Source organism: Drosophila miranda (genome assembly GCF_003369915.1).
Source record: "Drosophila miranda strain MSH22 chromosome Y unlocalized genomic scaffold, D.miranda_PacBio2.1 Contig_Y1_pilon, whole genome shotgun sequence".
Classification (NCBI taxonomy): domain Eukaryota; kingdom Metazoa; phylum Arthropoda; class Insecta; order Diptera; family Drosophilidae; genus Drosophila; species Drosophila miranda.
This window is the reverse complement of record NW_022881603.1, coordinates 9,398,127-9,416,327: the sequence shown is the minus strand read 5'-3', so window position 1 is coordinate 9,416,327 and position 18,201 is coordinate 9,398,127. Positions and strand designations below refer to the sequence as shown.

At 44.9% G+C, this 18,201-nt stretch overlaps 3 protein-coding genes across 3 annotated transcripts; 2 read left to right on the top strand and 1 right to left on the bottom strand.

The window, feature by feature from the left end:
* Positions 1 to 985: 985 nt before the first annotated feature.
* Positions 986 to 5,466, bottom strand: LOC108160140 (E3 ubiquitin-protein ligase Topors). The gene is given in 5 exon segments (XM_017293948.2): positions 986 to 2,398; positions 2,465 to 2,744; positions 2,747 to 3,944; positions 4,006 to 4,469; positions 4,534 to 5,466. Coding segments are annotated over 5 exon segments (3,261 nt in total). The 5' UTR covers positions 4,921 to 5,466; the 3' UTR covers positions 986 to 1,466.
* Positions 4,972 to 6,705, top strand: LOC117190413. The gene is made up of 4 exons (XM_033395490.1): positions 4,972 to 4,985; positions 5,779 to 5,893; positions 5,955 to 6,338; positions 6,422 to 6,705. Exons 1-4 carry the CDS (start codon positions 4,972 to 4,974, stop codon positions 6,563 to 6,565), a joined length of 657 nt encoding a protein of 218 aa, XP_033251381.1. The 3' UTR covers positions 6,566 to 6,705.
* An 86-nt stretch (positions 6,706 to 6,791) lies between these two features.
* On the top strand, positions 6,792 to 8,397 carry LOC108160423. Its single transcript, XM_017294425.2, has 3 exons — positions 6,792 to 7,123; positions 7,187 to 7,802; positions 7,867 to 8,397. Exons 1-3 carry the CDS (start codon positions 6,911 to 6,913, stop codon positions 8,097 to 8,099), a joined length of 1,062 nt encoding a protein of 353 aa, XP_017149914.2. The 5' UTR covers positions 6,792 to 6,910; the 3' UTR covers positions 8,100 to 8,397.
* Positions 8,398 to 18,201: the final 9,804 nt, after the last annotated feature.

Genomic DNA, 18,201 nt, shown 5'->3' with positions numbered 1-18,201 from the left:
GCCTAGTGCTCAAAGACTATAAGAGCTAGAGCAACGATGTTTTGGATCCAGACTTCTGTGATATGTCACTGCTACAAGAATATTTCCGCAAAGGACTAAAATCTGTGGCATCCACAATTTTAAAGATACGAGAAATCCAAAAACGCAAAAACAATTTGATTTTTTCTCGCCTTGTCTCTCTCTAACACACACGTAGCATAGCCGGCTTTGCTTAGCGTAAAACATTAGCGCCTAGATCTCAGAGACTATAAAAGCCAGAGCAACCAAATTTGGTATCCACACTCCTGTGATATCGGACCTTGACCGTTTTGTGTCAAAATTTCGCCACACCCCCTTCCGCCCCCGCAAAGGACGAAAATCTGAGGGTATCCACAAATCTCAGAGACTATTAACGCTAGAGTAACCAAATTTGGTATCCGCACTCCTGTTAGATCTCACTATAAAAATTATATCTCCGAATTTTGCCCCACTCCTTCCGCCCCCACAAAGGACGAAAATCTGTTGCATCCACAATATTGCAGATTCGAGAAAACTTAAAACGCAGAATCATAGATAATGACCATATCTATCAGATTGCTGAATCTGTATCAGATCAGATCATTTTTATAGCCAAAAGGAACAAATCAATTTGCACTGACTACGCAGCGCCCGACGAGACGCTCAGACTGATTTTCTGTCTCTCTCGCACGCACTCTTAGTAGTGTCGCTTAATATTAGAGGCGTTTGCCGGAGGAGAGCCATACTGACCAAGTATCGTTTTACAATAAATCTTTACTTTTATTATTTGATTTTGTATTATAATTAATGTTTGTTCTTTTGTTGTTTTGAGTACTAAATTTCATATCCGGCCACGCCATTAGGGGCGGGGCTTGTATCCAAAAACAATTTAACACTGTCTCCATATGATGCCAGATGCCTGTGTGCCAGAGCGGCGTTAGTTCTACGGTTCAAACTTTGAACTTTAGTTATTGTATGTAAATAGGTATTTTAAGATCCTCTTAAAAAACAAAATGTACAACATGTGCGGGGAAGGGTTGTTGTGTTGGGTAGGGGACAATCTTCGGGATCAGGGATCACATATCGGATAGAGGATCCCATTGGGGACTGGATACATTAGTGGCGTGGGATAACATTATACAAATGTTGCTTATACATAGCTAGGTAGGTAGGTATACAAACATATATGTAAAATAGGGGTATAGAGGGGGTTTTAATATTTACAACTTAACATGGCAACCTTAGGCCTAGGATAAAACTATTTGCTTACATTACAATTTAAATAATATATTAAAATATATAGGGACAAGGTCAACATATTTAAGGATTCAGAATAGAAGACCATAATCTTTAAATACACTTTTCGAACAGTTTTTAGAGTAATAAACTGTTGAAGCTTATGCTAGAGACGCCAACGTCAAGGCAGCATCGAACATTGCATCGTTGCTCTGCTCCTCTCGCTAATCTTGCTAATCATCATCATCATCATTGTCGTTATCATTATCATTACCCTCATGATCATCATCGTCGTTCTCATAACATTTTAATAAATTTTGCTTATACATAGGTAGGTTGGTATCATCATCGTCATCATCGTCGTCTTTATCCTCATCTTCATTTTCATTTTCATCATCATCATCATCGTCCTCATCGTCTTCGGTGGCTGTGGCAGTATCCGCATCTGCTTCCACCAAAGGTTCCGCCCCAACCACATCGATGGCCGACTCCATCCGATATTGACTCTGTTCGTTGCTGACTTCTGCATCCACGTCCGAGTACAGTCCCAGATGCACATTGTCCTCTAGGCTATTGGCAGTGTTAGGCAGTGCATGGCGTATAAAGCTAATCGCCTCCTCGACTCCACTCGACTGATCATTGAACAAGCCTCCACTGACGCCTCCGTCCACGTCCACGTCCACGTCTGCCCCGTCCTCGGCGTTTCTTTCATGCGTCAGTGTGGACAGTTCAATCAGTGAGTGGGCTATGTCGTGCACGTCGGTGGTGCCACTGCCCCGCACCAGAGGGTCACTCGCATAGCTCGTTGCTTGCCAGTTGAAGGAGCTCAGAGCCGAGCTGGAGCTGGCTGTGGTGCTGCTCGCTACGCTGGCACTGTGGCTGGACAGATTACTGTTGCTGCAGCTGCGACGACGCTTCGGCGCACTGCACTCTGGCTGCGTTTCCTCCGACTGCTGATCCATAATCCCCTGTGTCACATGTGGCGCCTGTGGCTGCTGTTCCTGCTCTCGCTCCTCCTCATGCTGCATATGCAGCTCCAGCTTGAGCGGCTTTCGATCCTCCAACACTGCCTCCGACCGCAAAGCGGCCCGCAAGGCGCTTAGCTGAAGATTTAGTTTCGGGCTGCCATCGTCCGAGTCGTCACTGCTACTCTTTTTTTTGGGTTCTGCAAAAGATTTAAAAGTATAAATATATATGAAAGGTAAAGAATGTTACTATATGGTCAACATACCACTCGCTTCGCTACTGTCGCCTCCCGACTCATCATCGCTTGAACTACCATCGGAACTGCTTTCAGCCTCAGCCTCGGGCTCAGCCGCCGGCTGCTTCTTCTCTTCCTCCTCCTCCTCCTCCTCTTCCTTTGGGGGACTTTGTTCCGGCGCCTGCTCCACCTGTCGCCTGCTGCTCTTTCGCGTTGTTCTCTTGAGCTTCTGTGGAGCCGAACGCTTGCGTGTCAAGGCTTTGCGGAATCTTCTTTTGGCCTCCGCCAAAACGATTTCGCTGTTGCTACTGATTTCACTGCTTTCGTCGCTGCTCGTGCTCCACTGGTGGGCACCCATTGGTGTGGCAGTGCTACTGCAGAAGCTGCTTCTGCTACTGCTCGAACTGCTGCTTTGGCTAACTGGGGAATGAGACGAGGAGAATTGCTGGTGCGTTTGGGTCGTGTGGAGCCAGCGATGCGTAAAAGATCCTGACGACGTGCGTAGTCGTAGCACTGCTTCCAGTTTTTGCCTCTGCTGGCGGCAGCGCTTGTACTGGGACCCATGTATAGGCCATGATTGGCCGTTTGAGCCTCGTTCTCTTCCGCATCATTTACGGCTGTTGCTGTGGCTGACGGACGCTGCGTGGCCGACGCACTCCCATTCTCTTCATTCACAAATACAACGTCCGAGTCGCTGTTGGAGTCGAGGGTAACCTGCTCGGGGGTCCGCAAATGCGGCGGCTTCAGTTCCAGCACAAAGACACACTCATCATCCTCGCTGGAGTTGCTGCTGCTTTCCAGCTCAATGTGGGCACTAATCGGGATGCTGGCGCCGGCTTGGCGCCTGTTTGTGTTGCTGCCATCGTTGATGGCGGCCACCTCGGCATTGGCAGCGGCATCGCCGTCATCGATCTCGATCACTTCCGACTCGCTGGCCGGACGCCGCATGCTCAAGTTGATGGCCACCGTCTGGGAGCCGACGTTTGAGGTGGTGGCACGCCGTACTGAGATCCCTGGTAGCTCGCTGCCATCGCTGTCCATTGTCACGCTGAAGGAATGTGTGGCACCGGGATTGGTCACAATCACACTGGTGGACGGACGATCATTGGGTGCGTTCCAGTCGTTGGAGGACTCGGCGTTCGCAGTCTCCCCATCGCCCACCTCCAAATGTAAGTCACTCTCGTTGGACGACTGCGTTTCGACCATGTCTAGCAGATCCACTTCCACCTCCTCCGCAACACGGACCGAGTACTGGACCACATGATCGTACCCAATCATGTCGAATGGGGAGCGGGCGAAGTTGAACAGCTCGTGGATGAAGTGACTGGTCCGCTCGCCCAAGAACGGTGACAATCGGCGCCGGAATGTGGGTCCCAGTATGTTCGTCAAGGGCAGAATGTCGTGCATCAACTGCATCACGGTGCTGACACTGTGCGCGGCATTTCTCAGCAGGCACACAATGTCGCGGTGTATCCACGGCATCAGGCGATGCATCTGGGCAGGATTGTTTCTACAAGGATAAACTAAGTTTAGCCGCACTGTCACGAGGCTGAACAGACAGTGGTTCTCACCTGTAGAATCGAGCACTCCACTCGCGGAAGTGGCCGGTGAGGCTATCACTGACTGGCAGAGCATATAGCTTGCGATCATAGACGTAGCGCCGCCAGAGCTGGCTCAGGGAACTGCCCGAGATGGCGGGATCCTGGTCGTGACGATAGAAATTCATCAACTCCATGCGGTACGGTTCGAAGCGATTGTACGAGTGGCGGCCACCCGACGATTCAGCAGTGGGCAGGCCATCCTGTGAACCATCACCAGCCGCCGCGCCGTCCAGGTCGTTCGTCATCGACGACTGGTTCTGCACAAGCGGCATGAACCTGGGACGTCGTACAATTTGAAAGCGCAGCGCTGGATGGTGATCTGGTATGGGCGGTGATGAGTTCTGAACCGGATAGCTGTCGAAGTCATCCAGTGGGCGGACATTGTGGATGATCGTCTTGAAGGGCTGCTTGCACAGCGGACACTCGGCTTTCACCTGTTATCAAATGTTTATCAAATTTCGTCCGCTTGCCTCTCCTACCATTACCGGCACAACTCACCTTGCTCCATTCGCAGAGGCACTTGAAGCAAAACTGATGCATGCATGAGTCGGTGAAGCATTTTCGCTTGCAGCGCGACAGGCAGATGGCACAATTCGGCGGTGGCGAGGTCCGGCCACTGCCCGATGCACTGGTGCCCGGCTCCCCGTTGCTGTTGGCGTTGGCACTGCCATCGCCTTCGCCTTCACCGTCGCCGTCGCCGTCGCCACTTTCGCTGCCACTCTCTGTGAGATCGGCGAATTTCACAGCTGCCGGTGGAAGTGTTCTGCCCGTGCCATTGACAGTGAGGGGCAATCCTGTTACAGGCTCAACAATAACAGAAGCATCGACATCGTCCGCATATGAGGCGGCGGCTGCTGCGGGCAGCTCCTCTACCACCTCCGCCATATTGCGTGTTCAATCAAAATTGTTATCTTTTGAGGTGCTCACTCGTTCCGGATGACGGGCGGAAGGTGAGAGCTCGCACTAGTTAATAATTTTGTTCGGAAATGGGCTCGGGCCCAGCACTAAGTTTTGTGTCTACTCTGGCAGTCCGTCGACACTTGCTATCTCGCTTGCACACAGACTATCATCTGGTTTTATCGCTCACAATACATGGTAAAAATTCACATGCGTCTTTTTTTTCATCGCTTTTCCAGGCCAATGGCCGTATTCCACAATCTCCTGACTATTGCTTTCGGCAGCCAGAAGTTTGATGGTGGCCTTTTCACTGAAATTTGTTCTTAAAATGCACTTAAACTTTAATATTTTCAATATTTAAAATCAAGACAAGCAAATTTGTTTGTCCGAGTTTCCACAAAAAGGAAACTAGTTTGCTATATGACAAACTACACAGCTATGTAATTATAAACAGAGCCACCTACTGACGAAACCGGCCAGAAAAGTTCTCAGAAAGTATTTCGTTAATTTTTGATCACATTGTTTTTTTAAATCAAAAGGATCTGTAGCTCGATACTGATCTTGAATAAGATACTTATTCGATAAGACCTGTAACATGCCTCTAAATGGCATTTAGATATGATTTCTACATCGGGCTGGGTCTAAAAATATACCAAAAACTACTATTCAATCATACCGATTTTTTTACATTTAAAATACATTATCTTAAATTATTTTAGCATCAACCTCAGATACATAATTAAAAGAATATTATTGATTTGATTTCTTACATTTTAAATTATGCTAAAATTTGTTTTTGGTATTTATCTTAGAGATAGAAAAACATCAATATTTTCGACATTAAAGAAGCGAGACAAGTATCGATAGTATCGATATCTTCGCGTCGTATGCTGTGGCGACAATTTTTGTTTATATTTTGGAACAGACGGGGCCTTGTCTCGAACCCGAGGAATGGCGAAAGGTAATCAGAGTTTTATTTTGTGTATCAAAGGCACGACTAACACTCTTCCCGCCTTTTGCAGCGCCTGAACGATTGGAAGAACACGACACGGTGTAAATATAGACGCATCATGTTGTCCCCGGGAGCTAAATTATCCCTCTCGCCACTGGAGACCAGAGCCCTGAGCATCTTTGGAGAGGTTTCGGACGTGGGTGCATTGGTCTTCGACGATAGCGCCGAATATTTAGAGGAGCACATCGATCAGGAGGAACCAGTGGATAACTATGCGGACTACCGCGAAGATTCTAGCCCGCCGCCAAAATCTATCCGAATTAGCCCGCGCAAAGCTAAGCAGGTGACAGTGCAGTTTCCAGAGGAGTACACCGAACGTCCAGCCACCAAGATCATCAATGGACAACTTCCCGTGAAGCGGGTTCGTGTGCAGGTCCCCGAACCCTTTATGAGGGTGAGTTTCATACATATGCCCCTTAAACTTTACACACTTTAAACTTAATAATTCCCCCATTTCTTCCTGGGTTTAGTCAAGAGTTCGCTGCAGCAAGACACAAGCGCCAGGAGATAAAGAATCAGCTGGAACGAATCGCGGACATCCACAACGCCAGCCTTCAGTTCCATGTTGCCTGTTTCAAGTACAGTAATCCCGGATTTGAGTACAGTGCGCCGGAGCTATAGCGCCATGGAACAAGCGAATTACAAGGAATTGCATATCGGTATTGTTTGTAACATATTATAGAATCATATATGTAGGTCCTGTTAAGTTAAGTTTAAAAAGATATATCTTAATTAAATAAACTAAAAACAAAAAAATAGAACTATCGTTTGAATGAATACATCGACTCAATGAGTTTCCGCCAGATGTCGCTGTGAGTGTAACCCTATGCTTCGCCGTCGAAATTGCACTGAAAACCCCCAAGCGCGTTAAAATTGTTTGTGGACACTTCGCATTTTTGTGGCGTCGGCTTTTAAAATTACGATTTGCGTAAGAAAAACAATATACAAGGCGCGTGTTAACTGTTTATGTTGGGCAAAATGGACCGAAGAAAGAAGCGCACATCCTCTGAACAGTACCAGATGTACATAGACATGATGGAGGCCGACTCCATTTTCGCCACCGGACGGGTGCCGCGCGATTATGATCTTAACTATTTGACAAAAAAATGGAAGGAGCTTTCCGACAGGCTAAACAAATGCAGTTCGGGTCCCAAACTCACGGCCGAGGAGTGGCGGAAGGTAATCGGAGTTTTATTTTGTAGATTAGAGTATCCCCATTAACACTCTTCCCGCCTTTTGCAGCGGCTGAACGATTGGAAGAACACCACAAGGTGCAAGTACAGACGCAGCCTGATGGCCACCGAGAAGGACATTTCGATGACGACGCTCGAGAACAGAGCCCTCGATCTGTTTGGCAAGGTGCCCAGCACAACGGGCGAGACGCTGCTGAATCTTAAGTCTGAGAAGGACGATGGCGATGATGAGATTGAGGAAATTGGACAGCGCACATCGGCCGCGTTTCAAAAGGAGCTCCAAGCTGCCGTCGAGGAGGCAATCAACGATGAAGTAGATGACGTAGATGATATGCTCGAAGAACACGTCGAACAGGAAGATATTATCGATAATAATCTGGCCGACAATAGCGGCGCCATGGAGAGTTCGAGTGCTGCCACAACTGCTGTAAATACGGGGGGTGGTACTTACCGCACAATCGTGGTTGACAACACGTCCTTTGAGCACGTGGAAGATCCGCATCCCGTTGAGTTTGTGACCGACCGTCGTACGCCTGCTTCTAGCAATTCCAGCGTCCATGCAGTCGTTAATCCCGGCCCCGTCGTGGAAACCAAGCTCATCAATGGCGAACTGCCCGTGAAGCGATTACGCACCCAGACCCGGCCTGATCAGATCATCTACCATGGTAAATATATTCGTTGTTTCTTTGACTGAAGAGATTCCCTGACTTGTGTTCGTTCCGTTTTCAGTCAAGAATGCACCGAGATGCATCTCAAAAATACAGGACGTGCCGCCTCTGCTCAGTACAAAGGTGGAGAGAGATACCACAACATTGAGCGCCGCCCTTAGTAGCCAGGATGGCCAGCAGATAGCCCACCAGCTGAAGCGTCTGGCCGACATCAACTACGAGACGCTGCAGTTCGAGATCGCGCGCTTCAAGTTCAACAATCCAGGTTTCCAATACAATCCGCCGTCCTTATAGTACTCCATGCTAGAGGAGACAGCAGAGACGGCTCAGGAATCCAGAAAGCCCCAGCAGTAGCCAGGGAAACGGCAGTTGCAGCAGTCTCATCCGTTAGGTGCCCGAGTCCCAACTCGAATGGCGTAGATATCTCTGACTCTGCTCTGCCCATCCGCGACAGAAGTCAGCATAACTTATAGTAGCCACTTTAGATTAAAATTTATAAAGATTTCTATTGCAAATATACAATATCATATTTCTCTTTTCAACAATTAAAACCCACACGTGTCACGCCCACGAGAGGCGTGCAAGAACTTAATTGGACAAAGTTATATTAAAAGTGTTGTATGTAAATGTAAAGAATAAAGTTTACCAATGATAAATACGCTGCTCAATGGAATCTGCTCAAGCACCCGTGGTCGTGGTCTGGAGCAGAGGCCCATACCCTGGCTGATGTTGATCTTCCGATGCCCATGCCGATGCATTTTTTTGGTTTATTTATGACTCTGATGGTGAGGCGCGTTGGCTATGCTATCGATTGTAACTAGAAAACTCCATTAATCATTTTTAGAGTCTCAAAATGGATGGCGTCGACAACGCAACGCAGCGCGACGCATCGCATCGAATCGCCTGCATTGTGTTGTTCTTCTTCGGGGTTCTGGGGTTTTGGGTCATTTAACCTGACCGCGAACTTGTGTGCGCACTTTGTAACTGTCAGGAGGGCCCTGCGGGCATGTAGGCGAGGCGGCTGCGCCAGGCAGTGGAGAGATGCCACATCCAAGGCAAAAGAAATCACTTTTAACTGTTATATTGCTGATGCAACAAGTGCCGATCCGATCCAAAGGCCAGCCCACGCCTCTTGGGATAACTGCAATGGGCAATAGATCATTTGCACGCCGTGCGCTGCGAATCATAAATTACTGGGAGACCTCTACCCAAGTTCCAGGTTCCAGGTTCCATGTTCCAGGTTGCAGGTCCAATGGTCTAGGAGTCCATGTTTCGGGCTCTTATAGTACTTGCAACAGTCGACGACGCATGACGTTCTTCTCACATGGCAATGAAACTGATTCGGCTGGAACTGAAGCTGGGCTTAAACCTCTAGACCTGGGACCTGGAATCTGACTGTGACCATGGCCTAGGCCGTGGCAGAGCAGAGAGTGCGTGCCAAGTCCATTAAATAGTTCGTGTTGCACTCGTTTCGCGGAGCCCCAACTATGGGTCCATTGGATATGGCTATGGGTATAGGGTATGGGGTATGGCACACATGACAGCGTGCAGAAATGACCCCATAGGCGGGTGCTATAAAAACCCAGAAATAACAAAAAAAAAGGATTCGAAACGAAAGCGATCTGCAAAGGGTCGAGGCTATAGGTCAGGACTTCTAGTGTACAATATACCTATATATATATATATATAGTGACATATCCATAATTCCCCACATCCCATATACATTATGTTTATGTACAATTCATCCACCCCATCCACACAAGTAACAGGACCCCACTCAAGAATCAATAACTGTTTCTTCCCATACTCCAAGCTAGGGCCCCCCATAATATAAACAATGGACCACATTGTTTCATCAACATTAGAATCACGCCACTCTCGAGAAATCGATTCTTTAGAATCACGCCACTCATGAGGACCAATCAAAGCTAGACATAAAACCAAGGAGTATCACATTCCTAGCTCCGTCATGTAATGCAACACCGATCGCCAGCAGTGGATGCCTTTCATCAAAGCCGACGCATCCCCAAATCTCGATCCAGGCACGTACGCCACCGACACGAAGATGCAGCCGAGGAAAGCAACGCCCGAAGCCAGAGTCGGGAGTTTCAAGAGAAGGGCTCATGGAAACTAGCCAGCAGCAGAGAGATCAGTTCCGTTTGAGACAAGCAGACCCAAAGTCAAGTCGGGGAATTCATTTAAATTTTGTGACATAAAGATATTTAAGTTGTAAAATAAAAGTCTTTTTTAAAAACTTAAAATCGAGTTGCGGATATTTAACTGGCGCAGTCGGTAGGATTTCGTTTAAAATTAACTCCTATATTTCGGTAATGGTCAGCTTGTGTAATTTCTAATTACTGTGATCACGTAATCCCGGAATCGTTAATAAAATTGTGAAATCCGCCAAAGAAAATATGTGTTACGAGCACATACGATTTGCAAAACTAAAATTAAGTGAACTGAAGTAAGCGGAGATAGTGATCCACCAAGAACAGTGAAACACTAAATACAAAATCAAAAAACTTACAAGTGAACCAAAATAAAGTCAAAAACTACTGAAAACAAAACAAAACCCAATCAACACCAACAACATGGCGTTACCACCACTATCAATGAGCGAAATCCACTTGAACCAGGCACTGCTGTCGACAAATACCTGCCTATGACGGTTCATCTGGACAGCTAAGCTCATTTATCAAACGAATCGAATATGTATGCGGATTATATCCAACTGAAGATCTTCGCCAACAAAGGATCCTATTTGGAGCGACCGAGATCCAACTGTCAGGAGAGGCACAACGCATATCGCAAATGATACAACCCAACACGTGGCTCGAACTGAAGACGGCGCTGATCAACGAGTTCAAAAATCACACACCATATGAAGAACTCTTACGACAACTATACACCACCAGATTCAACGGCAGTCTTCGTAAGTTTATAGAAGAATTAGAGATAAAAGCATTATTAATAAACAATAAGCTAAACTTAGAAAACATACCAGAAAACAACTCTAAATTTATACCCGATACTAAGTCAGTACGGCTCTCCTCCGGCAGACGCCGCTAATATTAAACGACACGACAAAGAGTGCGTGCGAGAGAGACAGAAAATCAGTCTGAGCGTGACGTCGGGGCTGCGTAGCCAGTGCAAATTGATTTGTTCCTTTTGGCTATAAAAATTATCTGATCTGATCCAGATTCAGCAATCTGATAGATATGGTCATTATCTATGATTCTGCGTTTTTAGTTTTCTCGAATGTGCAATATTGTGGATGCAACAGATTTTCGTCCTTTGTGGGGGCGGAAAAGGGTGGCGCGAAATTCTGAGATATACGTTTTATAGTGAGATCTAACAGAAGTGCGGATACCAAATTTGGTTACTCTAGCCTTAATAGTCTCTGAGATTTGTGGATGCCCCAGATTTTCGTCCTTTGCGGGGGCGGAAGGGGGTGTGGCGAAATTTGGACACGAAACGGTCAAGGTCCGATATCACAGGAGTGTGGATACCAAATTTGGTTGCTCTGGCTCTTATAGGTTCTGAGATCCTTGAACTCATATTTTGCAATTGACAAAACCGACCATGAAACCTGTGTGTTAGAGAGAGACAGAGCGAGAAAGAATGAAATTGTTTTCTTGATTCTGGCTATAATAATTATCTTAATCTGGTTCAGATTTTGCACTGTAGATATGGTCATCCTCACCGATTCTGCGTTTTTGGTTTTATCGTATCTTTAAAAATGTGGATGCCACAGATTTTCGTCCTTTGTGGGGGCGGAAGTGGGCGGGGCGAAGTTTTGAAATATTTTTGTAGCAGTGACATATCACAGAAGTCTGGATCCAAAACATCGTTGCTCTAGCTCTTATAGTCTTTGAGCACTAGGCGCTGAAGGGGACGGACGGACGGACGGACTGATCAAGAATATATATACTTTATGGGGTCGGAAACGATTCCTTCTGGACGTTACACACATCCACTTTTACCACAAATCTAATATACCCCAATACTCATTTTGAGTATCGGGTATAAAAACGCTTTGAACAACGCAATTAAAGATGTCATTACTCGAAAACTTCCTGACAGAATGTTCATGACCATAGCAAGAAAAGATATTACCACATTGTCTAATCTTAAGAAGGCAGCACAAGAAGAAGGATTGTACGAAGCTAGTACAACAGATTCAGGTACAAATAAAGATCAATCGAAATCGTCTCAATCAAATCGAAAGAATATTGGAAACTATTATCCAAATTATAGTACTACTAACTATCACAATCAAACTCAGAGTTCATCTGGAACAGGTCAGACTAATCGATCAAATCAAAATCAAAATTCCCAAAATCCTGGATTATACAATGAGTTCAAAAATTCCTTGAATCAAGGTAGGGCTCAGAATCCATTCAATCAGCAAATATCTCAAAACCAAGCTAGTGGGAGTGGACCCAACCAACCTACTAAAAGAGGGAGGGAGAGCCAGAGTGGCCAAACGAAGATGGACGTAAATTTTCATCAAGCCGCCTCGGAAGAAACCGAGGAGGACCCTATATAAACATTACCATTAATAAAAGAATATTAAGGTGTATCGCTGACTCGGGATCGTCGATCAACATCATGAAAGAAAATTATACAGATTCCGAGATAAATGACGATAACCTTACGGTCCATACCATCAATGGACCTGTCCGTTTAACTAAGAGTATAATGAGGAATGCGAACAAAACATTTCCGTTCGAACAAAAGTTTTACATACATAACTTTTCCGAAAATTATGATATTTTATTAGGAAGAGAATACTTGATGGCAAGTAAAGCCGTCATCGATTACAGAAATGTCACTGTAACACTAGGAGCTAGGTCGTACCCAATCATTCAGAGTGGAGAAGCTATTGAAGCCGGCAAGACCGCACAGAAGTGCACTGATCCCTCTACAAAAGAAGAGAAGATCGCACCTAAGTGCCTTGACCCATCTCCAGAGGGAGATCAATACTTCGCTTCCGCTCTAGATAGTGAATTAAGGGAATGTAATCAATTAAGATTGGAACACTTAAACGACGAAGAGAGGGAAGAGTTAAAGAAGGTCTTATATGAGTTTAAGGATGTGCAGTACAGAGAAGGTGACAATTTGACTTTCACAAGTACAATCAAGCACGAGATCAAAACTCAACATGAAGACCCGGTCTACAGACGACCATACAAATATGCCCAGATACATGATCAATAGGTAAACCAGCAAATCAAAGATATGATCAGGCAGGGAATAATTCGAAAGTCGAATTTGTAGGGGCCGAATTAAGGGAACGAGTGTAGAACATCACGGATAAGCATAGTTTTCTTTTGGTAATGCTTAAAAGTGCAGAGACATAGTAACTCCGAAAGTGGATCGTAAGCTGCAAGCTTTCCGAAAAGCTTTCTAAAGAGAGTCGGCGCGCAGCGCACGCATTTAAGCGAAAGACGTCACGTTTACCTTGACCCAAGAGAGTAGCGTAGCGTAGGGAGAGCATAGATTAAAAGCTTGCCCAAAAGTTCGCTCAAATGGGCGAAAGATCATCCGATTATGCAGTTTAAATTCCCAACATCATCCGATTATGCAGTTAAAGTTCCTAAGATCATCCGATTATGCAGTTAAAATTCCCCAAATATCATCCGATCTTCGAGCTTTTGGTTCGGTACCGCTTGGCTGAACTTGCAGAAGTTGGGCTGGAGTATTGACAAAGAATCGATTGATTAAAGCGGACGTGTTTGTGCTATACTCGGGAATAAATAAATATATATATATATATATTTAGCCAACGAACAGTTCTGGCAACTACGCCATACCTCGTGAACCGAGTTCAATAAAGACCCAGAATCAGGAGTAATTAACCAGGAAAGCAGTGTAAAGAAAAGAAAACATAGCTGGTATGTCCGTGATTAATTTGGAAAGTGTTCGTGGTAAAATATATATATATGAATTTGTGTTATAGGACGGCGGCCCGTAGCCACGGTACCGCTCGTGCGATCATCAGTCGCATAGGAGTGCATATACGGTGTGGTCTATGAGAGGAGTGGTGCCGGTGGATTGATAAGACAAGTAGTAAACCCGCGGGAGGCACCGAGCAGCGAAACCTGCAGCTTGACGTTGTCCGTCGAAAGCCTCAACAACCGTGTGGATGCACGGCGAAAACCAAGAGGCGCCTCCGGACCCTTATTTTTGGCGCCGTTGACGCCACCCGTTTATCGAGCCTCCAATGAGAGTGTAGTCCGCAGACCGACGTCAAATTTGATCGGCAACCTGAAGCCCAGCTAAGGAGTTAATTTACCCCATCTTCAAGTGATTTAGCTGCGCCAGCGACACCCAATAATGAACTCGAATTGATTGCATTATTGTTGGATTCTTCCGGAGGCGCAGTCCTACTCAGCCTGGCTGACATGTCTCTCGATCACGGCAATAGAGGACCATAGTTACTCGTGGATGTAACACAAGCCCCTTTTTCCTCTAGATTTCATGTGCCAGGCTAAAAACCATTCTCTTTCGTCACACGATGTATACAGTTTTATAGTTAGTTATGTAACACAGCCAACATAATGGTTTTTGGAAACTAATGGGTATGAGAGCAACATTAATTTTCCTTGAGATTACAAAGCAGTACACTCTAGTACGCTCATGTGCACATATACTCGTATTAAATATCTTTTCCTTTCCTTAGAATTATGCACCAACGTCATCATTGAGCTCAACGATCACGAATGGAAAAAGCGGTACTAGCCTACCAAAAGCGCTGTGAGTTTGTAAATAAGAACAAGTACATATGTGCACTGAGCTGGGAAGTAACCTGCGTGTTACATGTAATTTTCTATTGATATTCCCTTTATAAATCCGTAACCATAATGTATTGGTACCTCTCACCCCTTTAGAATCTGTTACCCATATATGATGGTCATTTTTAAATCTTTATTTTTCTTAATATTTCTTCGCAATTCCTTACTAATATATTAAGCTATCGAGACACAACAAAAATGGATTTAATTATAAGTTAAGAAAACCCCCCCCAAGAATTTAGTTATATGATTAGGGATTTATTGAAATATATATATATAATGATATTGATTTTGAAGTACAACCCTAATATGTTCTAAATTCAGTACTCCGCCCTCAGAAAGGCATGATCGAAGTGGTGGGATGATAACTGTTTAACGTTATTCAAGGGTCTATACGGTCAGGTTACCTGTATAGCATAGGTCGGGAGGGTAGAGAAGATAGAGATATTCACTAACACCGGAGTTTCTCATCATTTGAGTAGAGTAATTGATAAGTATGTCCACACTTTCCACAACCAACTTGTTAGTCCCATAACCAATGCCTGGCTCCGGTTAAACCTGGATTCTGTTGTTAGTTTTATGTTTGGTTCTTTTTTTTTTTATTATTATTTTATTATTTTTAAATGTGCACCTAAAACATTATGCGAGTGTGTGTCAGTATGTGATAGGAGAGAGTAGAACGAACCCCGACAATCCGGCGAGCTTAGTCAGAGCATAGCTAGAGGTGCACACGAAATCTCTTCATACTAGTATGGGTAAACGACAGCTATCCCACACCTACACGCTACATAGTTGGCGCCCAACGTGGGGCCCGAAGGGACATGATCTCTCGTAAAGTTGGTACTTAACTTTAGTACCCATGGCATGTCATTCTGGGGCTAGGCTCCACCATAGCTCTATATTCCATCCAAAACAATAATTCTCTGGTAATACTATACTGATAGATCTCTTCGGATGGGAGTACGACAGCTGTTGCATACGGAACCTACGACTATTTTTCATGGTTGGAATAGTCGACCTGTGTATAATCTGTTGTCTCTTCCTCCGGATGGACTAGCTTATATAGGTAGTTACAATATACTGATATCACGATATAGGACTCCACCAACGAGATAGCTAAAGATGTTGATTTAGGGAACTGCGGGAGTTATTCAAAAGACGGATACCCCGACTCAAAGTTATATTCATTAAATTATCTTGAGCTTGGCTGTAGAGATTCCTTTATCAAATTCTAGTTGGGTTAGGAAAAAGTCGCAGATTTTAGGAATCACGATCTTCTACTTATGATAAGTAGAGACTGTCCATTATCCGGACTTATACCTTCAAAACTGGTAATAGAACTGGCCAACATACACAACTTAATTACTCAACTATTCAAATCGAAACGTACCGTTAGTGGTAGACCACCTAGATCATGCCTGGGGAGAGGGCGAACATATTAAGTAAATTCCATATTCGTTAACTCATATTTGCATATTAGTTTCATAATTTTATTTTCATTATTATTTTTTTTATTAAGAAATTCATACAAATCATGGCGGTCCACCGAAGTAATGAAAATTTAGCTTCGACATTGATCAATCCAGACTCGCTTTGCATTATTTGCCAGGGAAATTTGCGGCAAGATCAGTTAATAGCTACCACGCCTTGTCACCACCGATTTCATAATACGTGCGTATGCGAACATTTGAAAAGCGAAAAGTCTTGTCCAGTGTGCAAGTCGGAATGCGAACCTGGTAGACTGCGTTACGAAAATAATACTCTAGCAGCAGAATTACACCTAAGCTCTGGCTCCATACCACCTAATGTTCGGGGAAACGAAGACAATGGGACGGTACAACTAGATCCAACCTTATTACGTAGAAAAGGGAGAACAAACAGCCGAGGTCGAGGGCGAGGAGCAACCCCTAAACGAGGAATGCAAACAAGGTATCAAGCTAGTTTCGATCAATATTTATCCGAGAGTCGACAGTCGATTAGTAGCAACGGAAATAGGTCACTTAGTAACGCTCAACCTGAAAACCTTACGAATTACATCCATTCGGTCATGCAAAATCAGGAGAAATCTATGATGGAAAACCTTAGTTCGTTCATAAAAACTTCCATCGAACAAACTATACAGGCCCAGTTTTCCAATATGAATTTAGCCGCAGCGGCTACTACGGGTAACGGAGGTCCCTCAGAGTCACACAGTAATGTTAGACGAGACGTAGACAATGATAGTTACATGGTTAGAGGCGATTCCCAAGGAAGAACTCCTAGGAGTAGTCAAACAGCCGGAAATGTAGCACCGGCAAAAGCGGCAAATATCCTACTAAGCTGGCGTCTTAAATTTGATGGTTCTCGAGACGCAATGCACGTAGAAGAATTTCTATATCGCGTTCGTGCTCTTACAGGACAGACTCTGGGGAATGATGACCAGTTACTTTGCGACAATCTGCATCTGCTTTTCACAGGTAAAGCCAGCGATTGGTTCTGGGATTTTCATCGAAGAAACCACCAATACTCCTGGTCATCGTTCTGTACAGCGTTTAGGCAAAGATTCGACGATCAGAAAGATGATTTTGACCTTTGGGAAATGATACGGAAACGTCAACAGAAGGACAACGAATCCTTCGAAGATTTTCAATCAGACATTGAGAAGTTAGTGGCCACGACTTTCACACGAGATAAGCGAACTCAAGCTGATCGATATTCTTAAGCGGAATGCGAAAAGTGCTCTGCGATATGAGCTTTTGCATTTAAAAATACAGAATAGAAGTGAGTTGAGGGAGGAAGTTAAAAAGCATGAACACTTCTGTAAAGATGCTGGCAACTTTTTACAGAGAAACAGGGTAACTAGACCTCACGTATCAGAAATTCAGAGTGAGGAAGAAGAACACGAAGAAGAGAGTATCTCCGAGCTACGCCGCAAGCGGTTTGTTTGCTGGAATTGCGACAAAACAGGTCATCGGTTTGAAGATTGCGTAGCAGAACGCCGAGTCTTCTGTTATGGCTGCGGGGCGAAAAATACTTTTAAGCCAAAGTGCGAAAAATGTAACCCATCGGAAAACCGCAAGCGGGATGCGCAATCCAACACCATTCTGACGCATCCGGCAATGATGACAGAATGAAAGAGCAAACTTTCCAAGAAAACACCTCCAACCCGGATTGTCCAAAAATTCGATCTAATAGGTCCCTTGTAGAGGCACAAACCCAGACGGAGGAGATAGATATAGATGGTGAAAGTTCCCGTTCAGATAAGCTAGAATTAAAGTATCAACCAAAACGTTCGACCATACGATTAAGGCAATTCTGGACCAAGGTAAAGAAGGTGCGAAAAAGACTTGTCTCGTCGGTCCTTTTGAGCTCCGATAACAGATTATTTATAGAACTAAGCATAGAAGAACAAAACTTCATGGCCTTGCTAGATTCGGGGGCGACGATAAGCTGTCTTGGAAGTGAAGCCGCTAAGTCGTTCGCGCAACACGCCAAGGCAAAGAAATGCTACGGAAATATTCGAACGGCCAATAATGAATCTTGTAACGTAGTAGCTAAAATTACAGTTCCCATAACTTTTCGCGATCATACTAAGGAGATAGAATTTTTCATAATACCCG

Coding starts and splice junctions, on each gene's coding strand:
- LOC108160423 (XM_017294425.2), top strand. CDS start 6,911: ATGTTGGGCAAAATGGACCGAAGAAAGAAGCGCACATCCTCTGAACAG. Junction 7,124..7,186: donor CGGCCGAGGAGTGGCGGAAG/GTAATCGGAGTT, acceptor CGCCTTTTGCAG/CGGCTGAACGATTGGAAGAA. Junction 7,803..7,866: donor TGATCAGATCATCTACCATG/GTAAATATATTC, acceptor TTCCGTTTTCAG/TCAAGAATGCACCGAGATGC.
- LOC117190413 (XM_033395490.1), top strand. Junction 5,894..5,954: donor AACCCGAGGAATGGCGAAAG/GTAATCAGAGTT, acceptor CGCCTTTTGCAG/CGCCTGAACGATTGGAAGAA. Junction 6,339..6,421: donor TCCCCGAACCCTTTATGAGG/GTGAGTTTCATA, acceptor TTTAGTCAAGAG/TTCGCTGCAGCAAGACACAA.